Source organism: Adelges cooleyi, unplaced genomic scaffold (genome assembly GCF_023614345.1).
Source record: "Adelges cooleyi isolate 19-005CV unplaced genomic scaffold, UGA_ACOO_1.1 ACOO_flye_CR_arks_rails_tigmint_CR_PRNA_2, whole genome shotgun sequence".
Lineage (NCBI taxonomy): Eukaryota > Metazoa > Arthropoda > Insecta > Hemiptera > Adelgidae > Adelges > Adelges cooleyi.
The window spans coordinates 1,919,376-1,946,962 of NW_026095860.1; the positions used below are offsets into that span (position 1 = coordinate 1,919,376).

A 27,587-nucleotide genomic window follows, 5' to 3' on the forward strand; every position below is an offset into this window, starting at 1 on the left:
GCTGCGGTAAAAGTATAAAAGATTCGACCCGATTTAGAGTGTAGGGCAAAAAAATTACCACCAAGTAGTCGGAAAATGTAAGTGGACGAAATAATAAAATAACCCCAATCGGTTTATCTGTGTTCTTTGAAAGTGCATAAAAACCTTTGAATAGCCATTAGCTAGCCGCCGTGTGTGTGTGTCCTATTGTTGTGTTAAACTAGGTCGCTTGTTATATTGTATAAAAAATAGGGAGGGGATTGACAATGGAATTCGTTATCGCTAAGGCTGGACAAGAAAGACGGTCGAGTATTATTATTATTTTAACTAGACGAGTAGTGTTGATTTTCTTTAGTCTGTTTGCTTGCTATGACTCGATGTAAGGATTCGAATTTAATACCAATATTCGCAAAACAGACGAATCACCTTTATATTATTGTAGATGTAATACACAAGACAGATAATATATAGTGCTATTGGAAATTGAATGGTAACCAGGATGCCAGGGGTCACGTTGTCGGTGATATTGTATTATGCTGTACTTCCTGCACTTCCGTTGCAGTATACCCATAGTAATATTGTATACACCGTACACCATACAGGGTGTGTTGGTCAAGTCTAGGTGTCGGCGGTGGTTTCCGGTGTACGTAACGCATTAATTAATTAATTTGCGTCCAAAACGCACAAGAGGGGTAAATCGCTCCCGACAGGAAACCAGGACAACAGCTGAGGATTATTGCGATTAACGACCGTCGGCCACGTCAACCTGATATTGATCGATGGTCTTTTCGGTGAAAGTAGGAATTTTTTTTTGTGAAACAAATATTGTAAACCATACCCAACTACTGTGGTAGGTAATCCTCGCCGAGGGAAACCCTAAATTTCATTCATTTTTATAAAAAGGGTAAAAGTGTCTTACCGCTTACGTCAAATGGACCACTCTGTATGGGCAATGTGATCCTACAATTGTGAGTTGCCAAAAAAATGTTGATTTAAATGTACCATAGTAAATACCAGCAATTTGTATTTCAATTTCTAAACGTTTCGACATTTTATTTTAGTAGTTATTTGTTGTTCAATTAAATTTCGTCCAATTCTGGCCGTTACGATGACAAAAATCAACCATGCACCATATGATAAATAATGACAAGATAGCACCAGCTGTTTAATTAATTTTATATTTGGATAAAGTAAAATATGATAAATCATCGTGCGGTTCGGTCTAGCTGTAGCTATTTAATAACAACAAATACAACCAACAGGTCAGGGTAAATATCAATACAGCGACCGCAAGCAATAACAGGGGTCATGCATTATTCCAGTCGTTCCTATCTACAATCGCTCTCTGTGCTTTGAATTCTGACCATTAATAATCGATATTCAAAATTTATAGTCGATACAATTGGCACAGGCCGTGTACAGTAACGGGTATACTTAAAAGGTTATTTTAATACTCGGGATTTTCATAATTTAAATTTTCCAAATTCATGCTGTGTTTAACTAAGATAAAGATGACATATTATGTCGTTTTACAACAGATAGATTTCGCTTCCAAGTGTATTTACAAAGTTCTACGCCGATAACTGCCAACTCATGTTCACAATTGTTTTTTCATCTCATTGATGTGCAGCGTCCCAGTTAAAGTCAAAACTTAGACCCGTGTAATTGATTAAAGTCAACAAACATATTACAGTGTAGTCAATTACAGTGTATAATTTATTCGGATGGGTTGTGATCGAGTTTAATTGGTTAAAGCTCGTTTCGTAACGAAGCTGTGTCGAAATTCCTTTAGCTTTGTACACGATACACTTAATAAAACGAGGCCTAAATACATTTACATCCAAATATATACATGTCCAGTCAGGCAACATGTTCGTACAAGTTTAATTTTAATGGATATTATACTATTTAGACCCAGAGTACAGTTAGGTACATAGATTATGTATAAAATTACTTATCTACAAGTACTGATAGTAGGTTGGATAATATTAATTAAGCAAGGGGTCGCAATGAGTAAAATATTACGAAGTAAGCGAAAAGGCGAGCTGCAGTGTGGCCAGAATGAAGAAATTAAATTTCTTTGTTACAATTTTGTAGTTTTATTTCATTTCTGCAACCGTATGCCGAACAAAATATACGATTTATCAATTGCAATATTACGACCTTGATGATTTTACTGTGCGGTGTTTAACAGCTTATAAAATAAATTATACTTTAAAGTGGTCACACTGTCGACCGCCTTCTTGATTACTGTGTTGCTGAGTGCTGGGGCGTTGTACGATGTTACAGCTTTATAAAAACTCTATGCTTTTAAGCGCCTACCCTGCGGGTACAAATCACAGGAAGCTGTATCACTTTTCAGTTGTCACGTCCGACTTCCAGGACTTTCGAATTTGTGTATAACCAATTTTTATAGTCGAATGGAAAAGCGAACGGACTGTTATAACTCTTACAACGTTCTCTCTATTGCGGCCTCGGCATGTCTCGCCGTAATTAATTTAACGTGAAATGTGACTGCCGGAGTAGCTGAACCGCAGTCCGCCCTGTCGTAGTATCCGAGGGATTCAGACGAATGGTAAAGTTTGGAACCTTTTTGCCCGCGCAACTTTGTCGACCCCGTCTTTATCCATCCGACCTTTGTGCGTGTATGTGTCTATCTCTCACGACCAACACCTAATCGGATAAACTTCTTATACACCAGGGCCACGGTGAACTTTCCGACGATTATGCGCGAGTACAGCGAGTCAAGAACTTTAGAAACGTCTGGCAGGCGTTGTGATCTTTTGCACAGGTTTTTCCGCACACACACGCTTATCACTGTACCCGCTTACACCGACTCGGATAATGTTTACAAACAAGTCGACAAACACAAAAGCGTGGCAACTTTTCCGAGTAACCGTACATTTATTTTGGTTTTGTCATAACGCAAAACGAAATATCTTTTATCTGCTGAACTCTGCACGTCGGTCGGTGAAAGTTACTCAAACGTGGTCCCACCCCCTCTTACTTGTCGTTAGAAATAACTTGAAGACCAGGGTGACCGATAATGCCGACCCAGTCAACACCGTAGAAGATATGTCTTAGGTTTTTCTGAATTCAAGTAGTCCATTAAAATAATACGTGTACACCGATAACCAGACACAAAATGAGTGTGTTACTTCAGATGGCTCACCCTGTGCACCGATTATATAAAAATGTATTTTTAGCAATATTTAACTACCTCGACGTTTCATTATTTTATGATGTTTACTGAGATGTTATGCCGCGTCATGTCTTTAAGCAAACAACGAATGTGCTTTGTGCGGTTAGCTGATCGTCTGCGCGTTTTTTTTTTTTATGATATTTAGACATTCTGGTTTTCGGTGTAGACTGAGCGAGTTGTGACTTTCGTTAAATTCTAAAAAATTCTCAAACGACTTGGAATGTCCGGCCGTTCGGTCGTTTCGTTACTGGCCGCGTTTGCCTCGTTTACACGAGTACATCATACTGTGATGGCAGAACCGATACCGGATCGAGTCGACCTGGCCAACGGTGTACTTAAAGAACAGATTTGGCCTGACATGTGGTTCGGTTCCATCGCCGACGGAGAAGATTGGATGCCTGTGAGTGCAATTCTCGGCGCGACCGGACTGGAGACGGCCGAGAAGTTGCAAATGATCCCAGTGATGATGGGATGCGATTACGGGCTAAGGTTCAATCGGTTTTTCTCGGCGGCGGCTCTTGCTATTGACCGGTGCAATTATTCGGCGCAAAACGACCAACAGACCCTGGGCGGTCCTACCGGTCGTTATGTCCAAAGCGACCTCACCGGAGAATGCTGGAAACAAACCGACGTGGGTCTCCGAAGAGGTTTGTCCGCTGTGGCGCAAGTGGAAAGCGCATTGACACTCATTGCCGGTGGAAACACCGAACTCGATGCGTTTCACACGGCTCTGGACTGGATCGGAAGAACACTTCCGGGGTCAGAGGCAAGAGCGGATTTTCCTGGCATGTCAGATTCGATGAACGGCGCTGCTGGTGTCTTGCACGAGTTTTTGATCTATCACTGTCGACCGGTGTACCTGGCGCCGTTCAATCCGACGGAAGTGTTACATGTGTGCGAGAGTGAAAATTACTTGCACGTCAACGGTTTGTATGTGAAACAAATGGAAGATAACTCGAAATACATAAGTGATCGTTTGACCGAAATGGGTTTCCGTTATAACGCGGCGGATAAAACGACTACCTTTGGTGCATAGTGGCTATCGGTCTGTCAGTTGAATCGTACACAAAGAAACATTATTGCAGTTTAATTTTCAATAAAACTCATTGAAACATGTTAACATATAATATGCTATAGTTTATAAAATTCTTTCTTTCATTATTTCAATAAAATACATGCGTTAATTTAAACTATTTTTTGCCTCGTTGGAATAAACCCGAATGTCCACTGTCACTCTGAAAAAAAAAAATAGAAAAATGTAAACAAACTTCGATAACCTCAGGTCAGTGTGACCAAATAATGAAAAAAAATTATTCTTCTGTTGTACAGCGTGGTCTAAGAAATTGTATCGAACATCTCTAATGTTATCACCATCAACCGTCGTTTACAACTATTTGACAAGCAATATATCTTATCAGTTTACGTTGTTATCGTAAACCGTGTGTACAATATTTTTATTATTTGGCCCTACTGCATTTAGTTTAAGCCATAAAGAAAAGGTTATTTGAAAATCTATTGTTTCACTATTAAGTTAATTATTTTCCCTTGTGTTTCCCAGTCAAAAGTGACTGCAATAAAAGTTTTGTTACATATTGTTTGCTATATGAGTAGAGACATTGGTTTTGAGGTTAAAATTATTTCAAGAATCCTAAAAAATCAAAAATAATAATGATAAATAAGGCAAAAATTTATACTGAAGTAATGCGTTAAATGAATTCCGAACGGGTTTTTTTTTAAATTTAGAGTTTGTAAATTTTGTAGTTATTTTTATATTAATTATAACGTTAGTCCAATTTACAATACATTAATTGAAAACAATGGTAAAATTACAATTTTATGGTAGAAGAGTTTGTTTGATATAGTAACAATATAATCTGAATACTGCGAAAAATATTTGCACAGAATAGTATCAGCGACGAGGTAATATTCAAGTGAATATAAAATGAAAAATTACATAAATAATAACTGTTCATTACGCAAAGTATTACCGGGGTGGATTGAAAAATATGTACAGAGGAATATGATAAATAATTTTTGGAGTAATGAGAGACGAGAAAAAGATCTCAAGTTTAATACTTGTAGCATATAATGATAACCAGAGTGAGGTAGTCTAAAAATATTATCTTTATATGCAAAACCAAAAATATATTTTGTACTCTCTCAATTTGGTACAGTTCTTGTTCCCCAAACAATACAAACATACTCGAGATGTGGACGAATAATAGAATAATAAAGGCATTTTAAAGGAATTGAGATGTTTAAAATTTGTTCAACATTTGCGTTAAATTATACCAAAAAACAGAAAGAGCTTTTTTTTATAATTTATGAGAAGTTTGATAATATATGATTGAATATTTTATAATTAAATAAGTATAAATTATTGGGTGTTTTGGAGCAACAGATTTTTTGATATTTATTGATGTTAAGGGTCATTACGTTGGATATACATCAGTTGTAAATATTATTTAGATCATTTTGTAAAAGTTAAGAAATAAGTTCTGGAATATAACATTTTTCACTGACAAAATGAAAGCTTTTATTGCTATTTCATAGTTTCATATTTTGTTTCATGTAGAACCCCCTTTTTGACACCGGATATGGAAAGACCTATTATTTTTCGAAAAACCTTTGTCCAAAATATTTTTCTAACTTAAAAACTGACTGATATTTTTAAACTCCAAAAACTTTAAAAGCAATGATCCAAAATTGGTTACTGAACAGTAAAAATTGTCTTTTAAATAAAAAATAATAATTAAATGTATACACTCTCTTTGATGTTTGAAAATTCAACCCCTCCTCCCTAAATCTAGATTCTGTCTGAAAAAAAAATACAAAAACTTTAAACTGTTATTGTTTAATGTTTTACCTGACATTTTTTTTTTAATTTCAATTTGTCATTAAAAAGAATGAGGTGTTACATGTATAAAATTCTGAACAACCTTCAGTTAAAATTTTTAGTTTTAATAATAACACTGATTACACATTTTATAATTATTGTTCTCATGATAAATATTTCTTTTGGATATAAACTTGCTTTTAACGAAGCATCAGTTTTGTATTTTTATTTCGTTAAAAAAAAAACAAGAACTTTTAAAAAAGTATTTTTTTTTTTGTTTTACAATAATATTTTATAAAAGAATTCGGACTTTCTTAATTATGGCCGTTAATCGCATTTTGTACATAAACTTTTTTGTATTATACCCGCCTTTTTAGAACAAATTAAAATTAATTGTATTTACTTATTCAGTTTTTTTTAGCTTTTTAAAATAACATTTTTAAAGAACGTTTCAACAGTCATCAGTGTATAATTAGCCTGCCAACTGTTTAATGTGTACTTTACTTTTTGGTATGGACAAGTTTATTGTTCTAATTTTCGAAGGGGGCAGAAAGGGTTTAAAAGAAGTTTGTTAGTGGAAAATTAACCGGAGCAACTCTTGCGGTACTAATCTTATTCCCTGGGAACTTTGGGATTTACTAGCAAGATATGTGGTGAAATTAACAAAACGAGTTTTGCTGTTCTGTCTGAAGAGTGAGATACAATAATGGGAGACCCTTGAAATGTAAGCCCCAAATTGCATTGTTCGTCGAATTGTATATCTCCAAAAACCCTCCTTTTAAGCGACCTATCACTATGTCAGAAGTGGCCTTGAAAGGGTCAGCAAAAGACCTTGGGACAAGCCAAGGATGTGCTCACAAATCGATATTTTACTTTTGATATTAAAGTATGTTAATTGTTCTGATCGTGACATTTCGTTGACACGAATAAATCCTAAATAAACAATCTTTGAGAGACGCTAAAAATAATTCTAATGACTCATGACTCATTGTCGCGGACACAAACGTAGCGCTTTCGGTGAAATGACTCGAGTGTATTAAAAATGTGTTTATTTTATTTTTAACATAGATATTGCGATTAGGGGAATTGTTTTCTTTAACAACGTGTTGTCCATCACGATAGTTATAATATATCATATAAATTGTCTCATCCGATCTCGGTATATTTCTGACGTTCGTGCATAACATATGCTAAGTAATAACATACCTACATGTGTATTCATCCGAGTACACTAATAAATTTGTGTTGACTCAACTGCGCCGGGAGGACTGTGTTCATTATGTTCTCTCGCGTTACGATATTCTCGTGCATAAATCATAACGTGCTTGCTGTAGATAAAACATCTAAAAAAATAGTAATAAAAATTTGTTCGCACAACACTTGCGAGCTTTTGGCTAGCATAATCGATACACTCGTGTTACTTATTGACGAATATTGGACCGCGGACGTTGCCATAAATTATAAATTTACCGAGAAGGTCAAAATACTAGTGGGTTCTCGAGTTGTATGTTGAAAATGTACATAATTATTACTACGAAACAGTTGGGCTTAGACCTCGGACGCACGTGTCAATCGCAAATTTGCTATATTATACAGGGTGTATCAAAAGTAATGGCGGGGTTAAGAATGGGGGGTTTCAAACGGCTGTAGGTTGTGAAGAATCGGACCCACAGCGCTCTGGTAGGGCTTGAATAAAAGAGGGAGTTGTCAAATTTCTAATGATTGCCACTAGATGTCTCACAGTAGTAACTGAATAAGAGACATCTATAGTAGCAGTCATTCAAAACTTGACAACTCCATCTTTTATTTAAGTTCTACCAGAGCGATGTAGGTCCAACACTTCACAACCTACAGCCGTTTGAAACCCCACCATTCTTTTTGGCACACAATCTATACGCCTGTTGTTTTTATGTGTGTGGTTCCTTCTTGGAAGTTTTGGTATTAGCAATGAAATGAGACTGAAATCTTTGCCTTCGAGAATCAACGCATGAGTAGTGCATTTTTTTATAACAATTGGGATAGTACAAAAATCCATAACAGTATAATAACGAATAATAATGTACCGTTAGAAGATATCACATATATGTAGGTTATATTATAATATATGAGTATGTAAACATGTGGAAAGATTGCATGCTAACCGGCTACAAGTTTGACAGGGCTGTACCGTTTTAAAATAATGAAATTCCGATGGTCGACCGAGAAACGTTGCACGACCATAATACATTGAGTAGAAGTAGAGTAAACATGAAAAATGAGACTTTAAAAGTTTGGCTAAACACGCGAACCAGCTGGTTAAGTCACTGTCGCGGCTTACAGTTAAACATAACGTGATTAATTATTGTTGTTAACATAATGTCTGGCCAACATTTCAGAGTGGTACCTTGGGAGGTAAGGTAAGTGCGGTTGGCGTCTCCCAGTGGAATATTTTACACATTGTAATAACCGAGCAGTGAGATTTCCCATTGAAATTGTTGCGGCTATTTTGTAACAGGCCAGACAATTACACAAACAATGGTAAGATATATGACGATTGTCCCAACAATGTTGACAAAGAAAAAATTATGTCTTCAACGATTTGTTTGAAGTAGAATGTGTCTACTTGTCAGTACAACAAATTAATATTTGACCAAAAAAAATTCTCTGTTAGGTACTTTGTATTTTGTGAAAATTTGACTTTTTTTAACGGAGTTTGCGAAACATTTAAAGCAAATTTGTTGGCCAAACTATTGTAAGAGAGCAGATTTTCTAACGTTAAAAAAAATAAAATTGACACGAGATTCATATATAGAACACATGAATGTTTACTAATTTTTTAATGTTATTGCTAAAACAGCAAAGTAAGACGTGTAGTTAAAAACTATAAATAGTTTGTTTAGTTTCAAAAAAAAAAAACCAGAGTCATTTGTTTGTAATTTTTTTTTTTTCAATTCCTTTTTTAAAGAGTTACAGAAGTACATATTTTTGAATTTTTAGCTAGCGTTATATTTTTTGTATTTCTTCATCTAATAATAATCGTAATATAACAGCATGAAACAATGTAGAACACAATATGCAGTGTTTTCCTAATTAATATTTTCTTTGTCTTCAGAAAGGGTTGGGCATGGTAATAAAATATTATATTATCTATTGTCATAGTGAATTTAAAGTTTATAAATAGCACCACGAACCAAAAAAAAAAAATGTAGTGTTTATGGCATGACGTTTAAGCATAACCTACTGTGGGGATACGAGGTACACAAAGCTGAAATATATATTATTTTGTTTTCAAGTGATTCGGCTTTGAATGGATTTTTCTCAAAGTTAATATTGGGATTTGTCGCTTTGTTCCGTTTAAGTGTGACAAGTAGTTTGTTTAAGTTGGTGACGGCGATGACAAAAAGGTCTAAGCCCGGTTCGACTCTCGATCGCTGACTGTTTCTTTTCGCTAAGCTGTGCCTGTTTATTGATGATAACAACACCCTTTATTCCATATAAATGTGGGTCGTGAACTTATTTCGAAAGCATTAGGTTGGCGGGGTCAGCTGAAATTGACCCAAAGCCGTTAACCAAACCATCCGTTTGGAAGAGAACTAGAATATTTTTTGCAAGATATTATTGTTTTTACTATAAAGCGTTCTTATTCCAATCTCGATGCTACTACATCCAGGAAGGGTGCGCTTAGATGGAAATAACAGACTTATTCGTTTAAATAAACTATCAAAATATTTATCTAATAATCAAACGATATACAATCATACAAGTGCCCGTTACTTATATTCCAAGCCAAACTGTTTCATAACCTAATAGAACAATCAAAGTATGCATCATCTAAGCCTATTTGGTTATACTTCAATCTGCACTGTACAATCTATGATGCTCACCCATTAATATTATAATAATTATTAATAATGATTTATTTATCAAACTGTATACTTTTAAAAATGTTTAAAAAAATCCAAGAAGTTGGACGAATAAATAAAATGTAGTTGTAAGGAACCTATTGGAACGTTTAGCTATAACTCATTGCGAAAATACTTTTGTGAGTTTATTTTTTAGAGCGTTGGTTTGTTTTATTTGTATAACAAACTTGTTCGTCTCACTCTTCAGAAAGTTTTGCTATTGAAAAATCAATTTCGTTAAAATTGTGACTTATATCCTTTTCTTGATCAGGTGATTCTAATAATATTCGTATAATTGGAAGTAGAATTAAATCGTGTCCACTTTAAAAGGACACTGAAACTAAAAACGATACAGCATAACACAACGCTCTGTGCCACTGACCAATTCATAATAAGTTATAGCTAAAACGACCCGAACGAATCGCATAAATAAAAACCTAGTTATTTTCTCCGCTCTACATAAAAACATTGAATCGTGGATATGTTATCTCTTATCACTTGCCTGTTATCATTTATCTCTTATCGTCCATATTTTGCCTCTCATTTCTAATCTCTTATCACTCATCACTTATCACTTATCTTTTGTCTTTAATCCCTTAACTCTTATCACGTATCTCTTATCGCTCATGTATTATTTCTTATCACTCATCTCTTATCTCTAATCTCTTATCCCTAATATTTTATCTCCGACTGGAAGTGAATGTGTAACGCTTTTCAAATCAAATAGAATTTATTCTAAATGTTAACAAACAGCCGTCAGCCGTTTCGAGCGACTAGCACGAAAGCTTCGATCGGACGGCGTTTTACTTAGGCAATTTCACTACACGCCCGTCACGCGAAATATGTTTTCCAAACAACCTTTCACCGTCGATTTCCGCTTAACTAATTCAACCCGAAACCCAGAGTACTCGTTAACGCAGCTGTCGTTTGTGTGGTCCGGACCCTGTCGTGTCTCTCTATCGTATTTCAAAAAGACGGTTGGGCCAACTGTGAGTGCAACAAACGCAAATCAAAACGAGTATTAGTAAACACAACACTCCACACGCGTAATAATAATAATATTGTTGTCGTTATTTTGAAACTCTAAACTTTCGGGAAAGACGAGCTGTAAAGGCTTACAAAGCATTACACGAAAATCAACATCTGTGCTATACATATACTATATTTTCGAGTACCAAGAACAGTTGTGTTCTACAACACAATAATAACCTAAAAATGTACAAACATCAAAGTTTAATTCCCCAATTTTGATTTTTTATTAATAAAAAAAAAAATGTTTACTAGGGATTTGCAAGAAAACTTCTTATGTTTAATACATTTATAACATCTTATGTTATCTTGTCTTGTAAACTAAAGAGTTTCCAAAAAGAACGACTATGAAATAACAATTATTTTAAGAGAAAGTACAGTGTCTTATATTTTATTCAGTTTAATTTTTATAAACCTTAAACTCTAAAATTACACTTGAGAATGTGAAATAAAGAAAAAGTTTACATCCCATCTAGGGGAAAGAGGTTTTGATATTTTTTTTTTTTGGTTTGTTAACGTATATTAATAATACTATCTCTAAAGCATAGTAGTCCATATAAATTTGGAACTAATTCGTCCATTTTTCTAATTGTATAGCACACCATAATTTTTTAGATGTTTTTGTTTGTATATTATCTTTAAGGTACGATTTGTCATCCTTAGACTTTCTATATTGGGTTTATCTGCTTAGAAGACATTGTAGATTTAGCCACCGAAAATAAAATAAAAATACTCCTTTGTAAAACCAATACCTTTTCAGCTCCAGATCGAAACTAAATAGATTGTGTTCCAAAAATAATGGTGGGGTTTCGAACGGCTGTAGGTTGTGAAGTATTGGACCTACAGCGCTCTGGTAGGGCTTGAACGAAATAGGGAGTTGTCAATTTTCGAATGACTGCCACTAGATGTACCTGACACTAGATGTTTCACGGTCGTAACTGAATAAGAGACGTCTAGTGACAGTCATTCAAAACTTGACGACTTCCTCTTTTATTCAAGCCCTACCCGAGCGCTGTAGGTCCAATACTTCATAACCTACAGCCGTTTGAAACCCCACCATTCTTTTTGGAACACCCTGTATTATATTGGTTGGACGCTAAATGAATAAAATTGTGAACCTTGAATTTAGCTATAATTAAAATAACTAAAAAAAATTGTCCTGATATAATTTTTTTCTGAAATTGGGATTATTAATATGAGATTTAATTTTTGTTTATCACAGGTAGTCGCAGTTGTATCGGTATTTTTCATATGCGTTTCCGTGTTGTCGTTTGCGCTGAAAACACATCCGGACCTGAGGGTAGCCACGCTTAGGAACGTCACAGTGCCCAAAGATCGACCACCGGCTCCGGGGAAAAACCCGCCGTTGGAATGGGTTCTCAGCAAAGACCGGACGGATCCTCACGAAGCGTTTTTCTACGTGGAGCTTGTCTGCAACGTTTGGTTTACTTTCGAACTTTTAGCTAGGTCAATTGTAAGTACATATATGTATAATATAATATTCTGCAGAGTTTGTAAAACAGTTTGACAATAGTATACATAGCAAAAATATCGTTACAAATAATGACAGGTCGTATTCAAATAATATGCTAAAAAAGTGTTTTACAGATAGAGTGAAACGGTTCCGGGTTAAACAAAAATATCCGAATTTGATCTTTGTCCAATCTTCATTCCTAATATCGTTCACGACATTTCCAACCACGTCAACTATCAATTAATTTGGCTTGTTAACGGCACTCACTTGTTTCAACTTTGTTTGACTATTTGTTTTCAACAGCCATCTCATGAATGAGCATGTCTGAATTATGGTTGTCAATATGTAAGCTAATATTTAAAAATAAATTTTGCTTATGTTTCAAAATAAATAGTTTGAATTGACAGCCCAAAAAGGACATATCCTTCCCTGCAGTCATCCCAACGATAAAATATAATCTTAATCTAAAACCATATTTTGGTTCAGCTATAAACTGTTGACATCATAAGAAATTGATGTACTTAAATTATGATAGGAGTGTCCAAAATGAAGTTTAACGGTTTATGGTAAAAATATAGGGGATCTAAACTGTAGTTTTACTACTTAACATAGAATAAAAATGATTTGCATTTTAACGTTAATGTTTAACGATGATATGGCTGGAGACTATTATTACAGCTCGTTATTTTATTTTATAGGTCACTCCGAATTTCGTGCATTTCGCCAAGTCGCCGGTGAACATCATTGATTTCGTGGCCACGTTAAGTTTCTACACCGATACAATACTGCAAAACACATTAGCCCAACATTTCGACAATACGGAAATATTGGAATTTTTTTCCATCATCAGGATATTGAGGTTGTTCAAACTGACCAGGCATTCGCCGGGACTCAAGATACTCATACACACGTTTAAAGCGTCCGCCAAGGAACTCACTCTGCTCGTGTTTTTCTTGGTCCTGGGTATTGTGGTGTTTGCCAGCTTGGTGTATTACGCCGAACGGTTACAGGTATTCTGCAATGGACTTGCATCGCGGATATGTTTTTAGCCACATTTGTGCCACTTTAGAATGTATTGAGGTCAACAAAATGTTCCAATCAAAATCATTAATATACTCTTCAAAAACAATTGACTTATAGCCATTTCCTTGCACATTCGGCTAGTCCCAAAGTCTAATCATGATTCTTTTAAGGCCACTTCTGACATTGAAAAGAAAGACATTGGTGTGGTATGGCAGCGTTGTTTGCTGAAAGATGAACTTTGGAGGAATACCATTCAAGCGCCAGTAAACTATAGGGATCTCGTTTTAGTACCTCACTCATCTGTAAAGTGTGAAGTTAAATTTAAAGCCGGGGTAGGGATATTTTTTAATGAGTTTGCAACCTTGCTGCATTCTGTCCAGAACCAACCATAACGTTTACATTGTCTGAGAAGCACCTTAGTATCAGTAAAAACATGATGAAAGGGTGAATTCGTTGATGTGGGTTTTAGGCACTCACTCCGCTGTCAATCATAGGTCACATCATGAAATTAATTTTGCCCAATTTCACATTGAAACAAGGCGTTATCTGACAATAGATCCGTATCGTAGACGACCATTTTTGGAGATTGTTCTTTGAAGTGTTGCAGGCTAAAAACTTATCCGTGTAAAAACAAAAAAACCAAATGTTTTCAAACTCACTCACCCGTTTGCATGCGTTTAGGCAAATCCGCAAAACGACTTCAAAAGCATTCCCGAGGGCTTGTGGTGGGCTATCGTGACCATGACCACAGTGGGATACGGTGATATGGCACCGAAAACTTACATGGGCATGTTCGTCGGAGCCTTGTGCGCCTTGGCCGGCGTGCTGACCATTGCACTGCCCGTTCCTGTCATCGTGTCGAACTTCTCAATGTTCTACTCGCACACGCAGGTTCGTTGGACTTAAATAAATACAGTATAACAGCTCTAAATACATACATCTTACGGCCAAGTCATTAATTCCATAAACTCTCATTTAAACGCCACATTTCTAGTCCGTCGATTCCCAAATCACGAATAATGATTTTTATCGCTTTTAATTTGAACTTGTACACTTCTAGGCTCGTTCGAAATTACCCAAAAAGAGGAGAAGGGTGCTTCCGGTCGAACAACCCCGTCCTAAACGGTGTGATGCTGTTTGCGCAGGAGTGATGGGTGCTGCTGGACTATTGCCCGGCAACAGGAGAATGGCTGTGACCACCGCTCAGGGCGCCATACTCAAAGACACATTTACACCGCCCAAGTTGGGTGAGAATTTTATTTCTTTCTTAAATCAACATATTATACAACGATGCTACCCTTGAAATTACAAAACTCTGGCAAACTCACGGAATACATTATTATGAATACCGTTTTGTATATTAATATAAATATAATAATAACAATAAAAATGTATATTTCCTTTTCTCCGAATACAAGAAGTTATGAAATTTCGGCAGAGAAAATAATAATATGTTATTGTATAGAAATATGAGTGTTCCTCGAAGACGGCTAAATTATGTAAAAAGTTATTGCTTCCATGTCGTAATAATGGATACTCTTCTTTTATTATTATTATTTTTTATAACTACAAAATAAAATCGTGGAAAATGCTATAAAAACGCTGATTTCTGTTATACGATGGTTGAATTTCATACATGTTTTTTTTATGTAATTTTTTATTTTATGAGTTTTAACGTTGCAATTCCAGTATAGATTTGTTTCAATTTTATATTAATACGATTAATTTAAGTGTTTTTTTTAAATAGACAACAGTCAACAAAAAAGTATATCGTGACTGAAAATAATAAATTAAAAATTTTTTTTTTAGTTATTTTTCTGCACAGTAAAAATATTATTGTTTATTGATCTAGAATTGTCCATAGCAGTACACAAGAGTAATGGTAATTTATAGAGCATTTTACATATCCCATCCACGGTAGTGAGCAACAATACAACAGTATTGAGTTTCAATTTGTGCGGTTCAGATTAAAATATTGTATTAATAACTATTAAAAAATATATTAATCTAAAGGGAATCATTTTTAATTTCTAATTATCTTGCTCAGTTGGTTTTACGAAATGGTCGAAATCGCAATAACAAAAAACAAATAGAGAAAAAAAATGAATACTTACCAAACATTAAATCCGTTATTAATATTGTAAAGTAGATGGTAATAAATAACTGGAATGTTTTTCATTTTCAAATGGATATTATTAAGAAGAAAGTATTTTCATATTATTAAAACAATATGTTTTCTTCCATAAAACACACATTTTTTTTATTCAAAGCATTCACTTTTACAGGGACGTTTAATTGTTAAAGAAGATGATTTTGAACATCAAAACGAACCGTTAATATTATATTTCCTAAATTTGTATTTCGTTGTTAATTATAGTTAGATCAGGTCTAACAAATATGAAATTTTAAACGGTTTTATTGCAACATTATGTGCACTTAAATTGGATTCCAACAACAAATTGGAAAGTGTCCCTCTTATTCACTACTGTGACAACATGGGCAAACGATCATAAAGCAATTCCATCTGTCTGACAAACTACCCTACTCGCACAAATTAAGTTAAATCATATTAGTTAATAATTTTGAATATGACTGAAATAATGTGAAAATTAAAAATTATTTATGTATATCCAACATATGTGTGGATTGTATCGTGGGTAGATAGTAGATACAGCATAGGGTTATGTGTTATCAATGATTTTCTCCACCACTGACCAAGCTCTCTAGTTAATAGCTAATTTATTTATTTTATAATATTTATTGTAGATGATAATATCTGGAAAAAATGGCCGTGTGCCCGAAAAAAAAAATACTAAAAAGTATCTAAATAAACAGAATTTGGGATTGGTAATGAACTATTTACTTGAAGATTTCAAGGAGAACTTAGAATATGACTTAAATTGTGTGAAAATGAACAATTATTAATTTATAACATATGTTTTGATTGTAACGTGGGTAGATGATATAATGACTAACAAAATATATTGAACAAAATGGTTTCATTAGTGATTAAAACGTGATGCGCGATTGAGTTGGATTCGAACAACAATTAGCAGAGTGTCCCTCAAATTCGCTACTGTGACAACATAAGCAATTCCATCTGCCTGGCAAACTCGATAATAAAATTTCACATTTTCGGTACGCGTTACCAGTACCATATTAAAATGTTTGTTTTATAATTATACACTCAACAACATTGACCCTAAATTTCACGAATTAATCCAGTTAATGTAAAACCTTAAAAGGAAAATACCGCCAGGCTTGTATTGGGTAGGTATTGCCAAAGGAAGAATAGGGTTTCCGCATTACAGACCGTGCCAAGACCATGTCGGATTACGTGCACAGGCCTTTGCCAACAGAGAATCATTTCACATGAGCGCCGTTAACTCGTCAAATGTATTTGCCTAAACTAAACTTGTCAACGTGCTAGAAATTATAGGGTTCGTGTTTTATTCAAGTTGCACAAGTCATTTGTACAGCAACAAACCGAACGGTCAAAATAAACCCTAAACGCTCATGACTTTAAAAAAAAAACAAGTCACCGATTTATATGTAATATACCAGAGATAATAAAACTTATACTCAACATGGCGATCTCAGAATGACACATTTTTAACTTTATAAAATCTCTCAAAGTAACTAAAACCGCTTTCAGATTTTTTTTGGGAGTTCTCTTTGAAATCTTCAAGTAAATAGTTTATTATCAATCCCGGTTTCTGTTTGTTTAGATTTTATCTTTTAATATTTTTTTTTGGGGGGGGAACGCGGCCATTTTTTTCAGATATTATCATCTACAATAAATATTATTAAAAAAATAAATTAACTCTTAACTAGAGTAATTTAATTTGAGCAAGTAGGGTAGTTTGCCAGACAGATGGAATCGCTTAATGATCGATTGCCCATGTTGTCACAGCAGTGAATAAGAGGGACACTCTCCAATTTGTTGTTGGAATCCAATTCAAGTGTGCATCATGTAGAAATGAAACCGTTTGAAATGTCATATTTGTTAGACCGGATCTAACTATAATTGACAACGAAATACATATTTAGAAAATATAATATTAACGGTTCGGTTTGATGTTTAAAAAATATCTTCCTTAACAGTTAAATTCCTTGTAAAAGTGAGTGCTTTGAATAAAAAAAGTTTGTGTTTTATGGAATAAAAACATACAACTATAATAATATGTAAATACTTTTTTCTTAATAATATACGTTTGGAAAGGAAAAACATTTCATTTATTTATTACCATCTACTTCACAATATTAATAACGGATTTAATGTTCGGTAAATATTCGTTTTATTCTCTCTATTTGTTTTTTGTTAGTGCGATTTCGACCGTTTCGTAAAACCAACTGAGCAAGATGATTAGAAATTAAAAATGATTCCCTTTAGATAAATATTTTTTTTAATAGTTATTAATAGAATATTTTAATCTCAATCGCACAAATCGAAACTCAATACTGTTATATTGTCACTTTAGTTTTATTTTAGTAATTTTCACACAACAAACATCGCTTGTGGAACTCTATCCGTAGTAAGACTAAAAAAAAAACAAAGCCGGCGTGGCTGCGACATGTACCAAACGACTTGAATGTGTTTATGCAAGACGTGTAGTAGCTTGAGTGTTGCCATTACAACGTATTTTCGCTCAGTGAACCGCGAAAAGAGGATAAGTATGTTTATTTATCGGGTTCCCTTATCGTGTGCAACATAATTATCTCCAAGAGACTTGACGTTATGTATTTGCTGATGGGAGCTCAACGTGACAAGCCTCCGCATTAGTCTCCTAGCGAGGGGCCAAGATCAATTCGAAATCAATAAAACACCCTTTTCTATTTTGTTTGTACTTGTATTGGTAATAACTTAAAGTGGCCAATGGACGGATGATAAAATTAACCTAAGGAGCATCTAATTCTTAACAGTTTTATAGAAGATGTACGGTCATCTTTGAACAAAAGAAAACTTTTGCCATTGTAAGTGGGCGTGACCGAAGATAGCCCGACCGAAACTACCGAGTATCAACTGAAAATTTAATTATTTAACTTGTAACTTATTAGATTGTAATTCATTTCCGTCGACTCGACTAATGTAGACGGTGGTTGAAACCGTTAACTCGCCTGGTCACGTGAAATACTGTAAATTACAAGTTTCAGTCAAGGTTTTCATTGTAGCGGAGCAATAGTTCTTTCAGAAAGTTCTCACCGAATAAATCCGTATAATGTTAATGCGTTTAAATGGTTGTGCAATTTCTTTTCTTAATCGTTTTAATTGCTTACCGAAAAGGTTTTAAGCCGTTTTGGTACGCGATGATAGCGTAATAATAATTTATAGTCGGTTGGTTGAATAATAAACATAAAATGTCTGAATAGCAAATACACGCAACAGAGCGTTAATAATTATTATTTAAAACCTTTTTGACTGAAACTCTACTGTAATATTCTTTTACATTGTATTACTGACGTCAAGCAAACCAAATACCAGTAGATTGTTTTTGTTCAACAAAATTAATTTTATGTCTTAACAGGAAAACATTTCGCCAAAACATCCGAAACGCTAATGTTCATAACAGGAAGTTGTTCTGAAATATACACTTAGTAGTACCTTCTAATGGTATCCCAAGTTATCTACTCAGATAACCTGGGAATAAATTTCAGCGCTGACATCTGCATAACGCCTCAATGTAATAATAATCTTATTTCATTTTTTATTGTGTCGATTAATCGCTCTGTTTTACTCTTATTATACCGAATAAATAAATAAAAATAATATACCCGACGTTTTAATAAATTTAGTCGATCGATTTTATTTGTCTTAATCTTACCTTATAAGCGCTTACAAAACTAATTGTTCTGTACATAATTAATAATAATTGTACATAATATTATGTATGCGACGGTTAGGTAAACCCTCGATAAGCTTCAGGATATTGATTAATCCCTTAAACCTTAGGCTTTAAGATGATGCAATGTATACGACTCGAGAGGATTGTTTGACCGATTCGTATTTAATGTTATTATTTTACACTAATACAAAATGTGTACAAAACAAACATAAATATATTTTTAATTTCATATTGACTTAATAAAATATTATAACAGTACTCTGTAATGCCATGTAGATGTACCTACAAATATCAACGAGGAGATAACCAAAAGGTGTTAAATAATTACACTATTATCAAATGTATCCAACTAACATCTATCATAATGCTACACGAATACGGTTAAAAACTCAAGTAACTACTTATTATGAAATTACTATAATTTGTACAAAATATAAAATGCAGGTATCGTATATCGGTGTGTGTGTTCCGTTAAATTTTAAAACAGAAAATTGCGTACAAAACTATTCAGTAAGTTTGGTAGCGTTAAAAAAATATGCGAATTTCAATTTTCAACTAACAAATAATGATGTTTGTTTGTACAGACATTTTCTTCAATATTTACATGCGCACATAAAATGAATCATGTCAACAAACGTGTTATGAACATAACATATTTTTTTTCATTAAATTTCAACTGTCATTTTCTCTCTGCTTGACAAACAAGAGCTTGAGAAATCGGACAGATTCGCCGATAAAATGGTAGTACCACGTGTCCTTATTTCGGTTGTTGTTGTGGAGAGACAAACAACTGTTTTATTTCTAAATCCAATATCATTTCTAATAACACATTAAAGTAATACAATAATCAACTACTCGATACACGTTAAAAATACTGTGGTTTTATACGTCTTAAAGTCAGATCAATTTTGGAATATTTAAAATTCAAATGTTTCGCATTGTATCAACATCAATTTTTTATGCTGACAAACGGTAATCTTGTAGAATAGCCACAAAGAGATTTTACATATTTTATTGATACCAAAATCGTGTTTTCACATAAAGTCCAAGTACTCTACCGGTTTTACCGTTTCATCGGCGCAGATTAGATTCGTTTTGAAATTAAAATAGAATTAATTAATATTATTATCGCCGGGCCTGTTACTGTGTATAGTAAAGCAGCAGTTGTGGAGTATTGCTTTAGGGCATTTCCCAGAGAGATTGCTGTTAAAAGCAATGTGTATTTTATTTTCCCACTATTTTCCGGGGGTGACGACGATGAGCTCGACCGGAGATTTTGCGACCTTATTTTTATTTTTATTAAACGACCCTTTTCACTATTCATGCGTCTAAGCGACCGTCCGGACAAAATCACACTCGAGATAACCACTCGGAGAACTCTCAAAAAAAAAAAAAAAATTATAAAAAAGCCACGATGTATGTTTCAACATATTATATACGTATAAATATTTTTCATTTCTTCATTTCAATAGCAACTTTGTGTTGGTTTTGCTTCGTTTCGTTTTGCGTGGCTATTATTAAAAACTGAGCCCCATAATACAGCCCCGACACAGTGCAGTTTAAAACGAGTCCGGTATAAATCGTTAAAGCTCGGTAAAGTGTTGAATTTAATCTATTCGTCACCTTCAAACGATTCGACGCGAATATGCGAATAGTTTTTTCCATGTTAATTCGATAAAAATGTCGAAATCTCGAAGGTACCGACTAGTGGCGTTCCAAGCGGACAACATTTACATACATTTTGATTACAACTACAGTTACAAAATAATGCCGCATTACGATTGGTTGTTACCTTGATCCACGGATAGGAGCGCTAGTAGTTAATCGAAACAGATGTTTTCAATAATACCGACAATACCACAGGTGAGTTCAGTATCCGCAGATTCGCATAAGAGACAACAATTTTGCTTGTCGTTAGCAGTTTTATACATTTAACGACTGTTAAAAATAAATATATACCTATCGATTTTCGTTGTTACGTGCTCGGCTTAGGCATATTATTTTGTTGGGCTCAAAAACGGTGTACTCTATAATGGACGTTGTTATTATAATGAGTTCGCCGAAGGTCTTCCAATTTTACTTCCACAAATATAAATTGTGTATCCGTTTTATCTCCTTAATGGAGGATTATTTTTTCCTAAACGATAGGTCCACTAGTGTATTGTTGTATTCTGGACCTTGGCAGAAAATAACTTAATATACCCAATTTATTTAAAATATCTAAGAACATTGAGAAATTCACTACAGTATAGTCTGTTGGTGCTAAGATACTGGTCAGGTTACTGTTAAAATGGAAAAAATCCTCGTTTGTAATAATACCTTAAACATTTTGATTGAAAAAACAATTCATCCAAACAGACTTAGCCGAGAACAGAGTCTGACTGATAAAAAACCAATGGACATCATTCTGTTGAACTTTTATTAGATGTTTGTTTTTTTCTTCAAATTGTATTGTACTATTTTTCAGGAGTCCAGAATGAATTAAATTAAACGTCTCGTATAGACAATTTACCGAGTATTATATTATGAAGTGAACGAAAAGGCGAGCCGCAGTGTGACCAGAAAAACGAAACTACATTTTTCTAGAACCTGAATGTGATACAAAACATAACATGACTCAACAATATTAATATTATCACATTATCATAATATCATTGTAAATTTAAACTTATCTATTGATCTATTATAATACTGTGCATACGAAATTATTTATTATTATTAAAAGTGATCACACTGTCGTTGGGCTCCTTGATTACTTCGTTGCAGGGTACAGAGCGTTTATACTAAGTTATATATTTTTACTATGTTAGTCATAACCATATTATCGAATTTACATAATATATTGTTGTACTATATTACTTTGTCGAGTGTTGTATATGTTTTATCAACGGTTTTTTAATTTAACAGGTAATATGAACGGTATGAACGTACTGAGTCTAGCATTTCAAGCGCCTCAAATTCCGGGCATACCTTCGCCGTCGTTTTTGCCGTACAATTCACCGCCGAAATCCTCTTCGGGCAAGTATTTACTATTTGTAATAAACTCGAGTCGCACAATGAATAATGTATTGGGTTTTAATCGAATTTCCAAAATAACACAACAATATATTCGTACACAAAGTTCAACGGGAGGAGATAAATGAATTTCTATAATTTCTAATATCTCAATTACTTCAATTACAGTATTATGTTTAATTATCTTTGATTTTCCACATCAGGTTCACAAGATACGTTTTCTGGAAGCGTGTTGAACGGTCGAGGTGGAACAGTGGCCCCAGCACCGCTTCAGCCACGAGCAGCTACCATCGAGTCGGTTTTCCTCCCATTACAGGTAAAAAAAAAACCGAGTCAAGTAAAAAGTAGTTGGAAACCACATTCACAAATTCATTCTATCGCCTATCGTTTATACTAATAATAAACTACTGCTTTCCAGACAAAGTCAACGTTATGGTTGGTCTTGGTTGTCAACTCTTTAAAAATATATTTCCCAAATCATTCCTACCCCGTCTGAGCTCAAAACTTGACAGAAGAGTGAGGTATCAATGTTGGGAGACACCAAAGTGTGATCCTCGTAGCTTACTGAGGATTAAATGACATTTCTCCGAAAATCATCATTTAGCATACAACACTATATTCCAATGTCGCTTTTTCAAGTGACTTATCTTTATGCCAAAATCATTGTAAGATCAACCATAGACATTGACACAAGTATAGAGGAAATGGCTATAAACAAATCAACCGAAAAAAGGTTAATGTATGCTTGTGAATAACGGAATATATTTTTAAGGTAACAATACCTTGTGATAATATTTCACTCGTGTTTGGCATTTTCAACACATTTGACTTGAATGCAAAATAGTTATCTACAGCTCCCATCTTAACAGTGTATATTATTTTAATTCGAGCTTCGACCGACAAAAAAATACAATGTCAGTGTATTATCATTTGATATAATCGCACAAGTACAATGTGTACTGCATAGCTACAGATATACCAGCTACAGTGTTTGCAATATAATTAACGCGTTAATATTTTGTCAGGAGCAATCTGATCGTGTACAAAATGATGGCATGACGTGGCATTTAATATTATAAATTACACATGTGACTATTTTCGCGGTTTGCGTCGCACGAATCACTCTGTAGAAATATGGGCGTACGACTTTTAGGCATATAATAACGTTTGAAAACTATTTTCAGTCAGTTGGGCGTGTAGAACAGATCAAACGGAGAGAGGTTTTTTTTTCTTAGAAAATTATACGTGAAAATCTTAAAAAAAAAAAAAAATACTCATTTTCTTGGCAGTATTTTACAACGAGGCGTATAATGAATAACGTTAATTGGTAATGGTTTTTTTTTTTTTCACAGCCAAGTCTATTAGTGTCTCTGGGCGAAGACTCCAAACCTCACGACATCGTCATGCAGAGGACTTCGTCGCTGCCCAACTCGTCCGGGATCGACTCGGTCAACCCTTCGTCTTCATAAACGTTTTGCTCACACGATAATGTCTCGTGCATGTACTTTACTATAACAATAATATTGAACGGGTCATTTCAAAAACGACACAAGTCGCTTTCGCTAATTCTTAAATGCATGCTTAAGATACGGCCAGCTACTTCTTGTCCTTTGTGGTGTAGGAACGACCAATATGAAGACCATCCCGACAAGCATAAGTCTCTCCACTCCTAGCTGTTGGTCGCAGACGTTGTCCTATCAACTCCAAACTTAAGTTTTTCACATTCTTAGTTTTTAACTTTATCTCGCCATCCCAATGCAAAGGTCTCTGTTCTTAGGAAATACCTTCCTGCGCGTGGATAATATTGAGAATCAGGTACATCACACTTGCGCCATACATGTCCAGCCTGTTTCATTCTAGTCTTCGTTATTTCTTCTACAATGCCCGGTCTTTGGTGTAGGTAAGCAGACTACCATATGCTTGACTGCAATGATTTTTGGTAAATAAAAAATACAAAGAGTAAAAAAAAAATTGAAAAAAATTGAAAAAACAAACACCGAAATGTAATTGCTATTATTGCACAACCTCGTGAATTGTTTTTCTTAAGCACAAGTGCAGACCCTGCAGAACTGCAAAAAGTCGTTTTTGTAAAAACAATCACTCGTGTCGATTTTGAAATGACCTATTCAATTATTATTGCACCAAAATAAAAAAATGTCGGCACCGTTTGTTGTACACTTAACGCTATCTACCTGTTACTGTTTGCCGCTGAAAAGGTCGACCCGATCAAGTTAGATGGCGACGCGCATTGGTTTCAAATCAAAAATAACTGGGCAAAACCCCAGTTCTAATTTCTATTATTTTAAATGAGAACAAAAATTTGGCAGATAATTTTTGATTTTGAACTACTGTGCGACGTCGCACGACCAAAGTCCCATCACACTCTAGATAAAACCACTATTATAATAATAGAGTTCATCAAGGCAGACCTTTGTTGTTGGCACACTTAACTATTGCAAAACAATACAGGCACGGATTTCAATGACCTTATATCTAATGTTTCAATAAAAAAATCAACACATTCAAAAACGTCCACTTCAGATTTGCTTAAAGGCCACATCTTTGTTTTGAACCATACATCTATAATATACTATACTGTTTTACTAGTACCATAATATTGTTCTTGTTAAATATACACTTTGAGAAGATAAACACCTTAAATGTTCTAAATAAAAAAAAAAATATACATGTATATCTTATAAAATACTATATTCAGTTGCTATTTTGTGTTTTTGTAAATCATAAAGTTATCATGTACATGGACATAAGATCCGGTTAAAGTGGATAAAGCGGACAAGAACAATAAGAGTACCTGCTTACAATGATGTAGTGGTCCACGTATAGCTGTTGTATAGTTAATTATTTATCTACATCGTTTGATTCACACTATTATTGACTTTGAATGTTCTGTGATATTTTTTCCAAGTATAAAATTATTATTGTTATAAACAGTTTTTTAAGCATCCTATATTTTAAAAATGTTCTTTTTTAATAATATATTATAATTATTTAGTTGAAAAATGTAGTATTTTAACGTTTTAATATCTTTCATTATTATTGTACTATTAAATCGTAAGTGTATATTGTTAAAATTAATCAAAAAAAAAAAATCTAAATTTCGCATTTATTTTTGAGAATTTAACGGGAAGTCATTTAAAACTATACTATATAATTTTAGTTATAAACGGTTTATCGTTCTTACCTGTAAAGTTGTTACGTTTCATTGCATTTGCAACGTTGTTCCCCTTTAAATTGTCAATTTTGTCAATTTTACAAGTATAAAAAAATGTAATGATTCAAGTTATTTTTTCGCTATATAAATTTGTTCGTGCCTAAAGCACAAAATAATTATTGTACACGTGATGTATTAGTTTTAGTTTCATCGTTGTACAATACTTTGTATTTCTTTGTTATAGTTGAAATGTTGTAAATAAATATAATGTGATGAAAATTATTTTACCGAATCGTTGTGTATAAAAAACAATTTGACATTTTTTTTGTGTGTCAAATTATTATGGTTTTTTTAAATTATGACGCTCCCCTCAATAAGCAGAGATCATGTGCTTGGTGTTGTTTTGTCAACTATATTGTTGACTTGGTTATTTATTACAACGAACTTCAATATAAAGCTAAACCCGGTGATTTGTGCCAAGATTTATTTAGTTCAAACAAAAATACTTGTGCGTTAGACTTTTCGAAGAAAACCTACTTGTGTCAATGTTAACACCTAAAATTAAATGCATTGTTTTTGTTTTAATGTAGAAAATAATATGAAGTGATAATAATACGAGCGGGTCGACTTAAAACAACTTCAAAAACCATAAAAAAGAAATATATATAACTGTAAATCCAAGTATATAAGTACATGTCCAAGTAAAATAAAGTTGAAAAGAAAATTCGATAAAATATACTTAATTTATATTTTTTATAATGCACTTGTTAACTCAAAGAGTGGCGTATTAAATAAATCAATATTGCACACAGAGTTACCAGCCAACATAGGTTTATTTGCAGGAGAGTGCATATTGTATGTATTAGAAGAAATGAAGGTGTAAAATAGGGATTTATTTCTAGAATTAAAAGAATTGATTTTGAAATTTAAACTTTCAACAAGTTCAGGACAATCAATTTGATTAATAAGTAATATATATAAAAAAATGTAAGTTAAGCAATCGAAATCTTTTATTTAATGACATAATCTTAAACGAATTGCTTACATCGTCATATCCTGAATGAGGGTGTCTTTGAAGACCACAATAATTATAGCATAAATATCTTAAAAAACTGTTTTGAACAGAATTTAAACATTGATATTGTGAAATATTATCCGAATGCCAAATCAAACGAACATATTCAAATTATATATCAATTATAATTATATCAAAGGATATAATATAAGAATTTAAGTATCTATAAGAATATATTATATGTATGAATAGTCATAGGGATTATGAGTAATAATGACGATCATTGTAAATACTAATCACGTTACATTGTTGTTTTAGTTCAACAGGTACAAAATACCATAAGCAAGTTATTCTAAGATGCACATGCAGATAAAAAAAAAAAAAAAATTTAATAATTCCGTCAACAATATTATGTTTATTTTAATATTTTCGCTAGCCACACATAATAACTTCAAAGCGCTGCTGAAAAGGTATCGTTATTGCAATGATGTGTTTTGATACTTAATTCAAATAGATAATACAGTGAAATAACATAAATTAAAATGTCTTCAAAATGTTTTTTTTTTTTATTACATCCGCCATGTTGGCTTGACAATTCTCTTATTAGACATTAAGACATTTGTTCGTTTGTGAACGTTGACAGCGGTATTTTAGAGGGATAGAGTTTCGGTTTGAACACACTTTGATGTCAAATTGAACAATAACAACATCACATAATGAGCTCTTTATCCGTTATCGTTATCTCGCTTACAACGACAAAACAATACTCCTTTTCATTTTCAGCGTAGATGAAGTGGGATCTTTATTGGGTTTCGTTTTGGCATCAACTCCTGTTAGTATATGACTAATAATGATTGTCTCCAGACAGACTAACAGCAATACAAATAAAATGTCACAGAGTTCTGTTCATATCCGAAATGAAGCTCACACGATCAAGTTTCATTGATTAATGAAAAGTCTGACCCTAGTAGTGTTATACAGTGTAATTGTAAAAGTTCAAAAGTCAATGTAATTAATATGTTTTATAATATTTTACATTATTATAAAATTACCAATTATCATACCTCTTTTAGTATTCTCCAGAGGTCTATCAACTTTTGAAACTTATACAAAACGTA

The 27,587-nt window shown here is 33.6% G+C and overlaps 1 protein-coding gene across 4 annotated transcripts in view; it reads left to right on the forward strand.

Moving 5' to 3' along the window:
- LOC126833350 (potassium voltage-gated channel protein Shaw-like) overlaps nucleotides 1-25,511 on the forward strand; it is a 125,811-nt gene extending 100,300 nt beyond the window's left edge. For all 4 annotated transcript variants that reach the window (XM_050564621.1, XM_050564620.1, XM_050564623.1 and 1 more), the window contains 7 exons: nucleotides 12,150-12,401; nucleotides 13,100-13,411; nucleotides 14,106-14,315; nucleotides 14,485-14,671; nucleotides 22,175-22,285; nucleotides 22,486-22,598; nucleotides 23,635-25,511. In XM_050564621.1, the coding sequence (XP_050420578.1) occupies nucleotides 12,150-12,401; nucleotides 13,100-13,411; nucleotides 14,106-14,315; nucleotides 14,485-14,671; nucleotides 22,175-22,285; nucleotides 22,486-22,598; nucleotides 23,635-23,751 (1,302 nt within the window). In that variant the 3' untranslated portion in view covers nucleotides 23,752-25,511. The remainder of the gene's footprint in view (nucleotides 1-12,149; nucleotides 12,402-13,099; nucleotides 13,412-14,105; nucleotides 14,316-14,484; nucleotides 14,672-22,174; nucleotides 22,286-22,485; nucleotides 22,599-23,634) is intronic.
- Nucleotides 25,512-27,587: the final 2,076 nt, after the last annotated feature.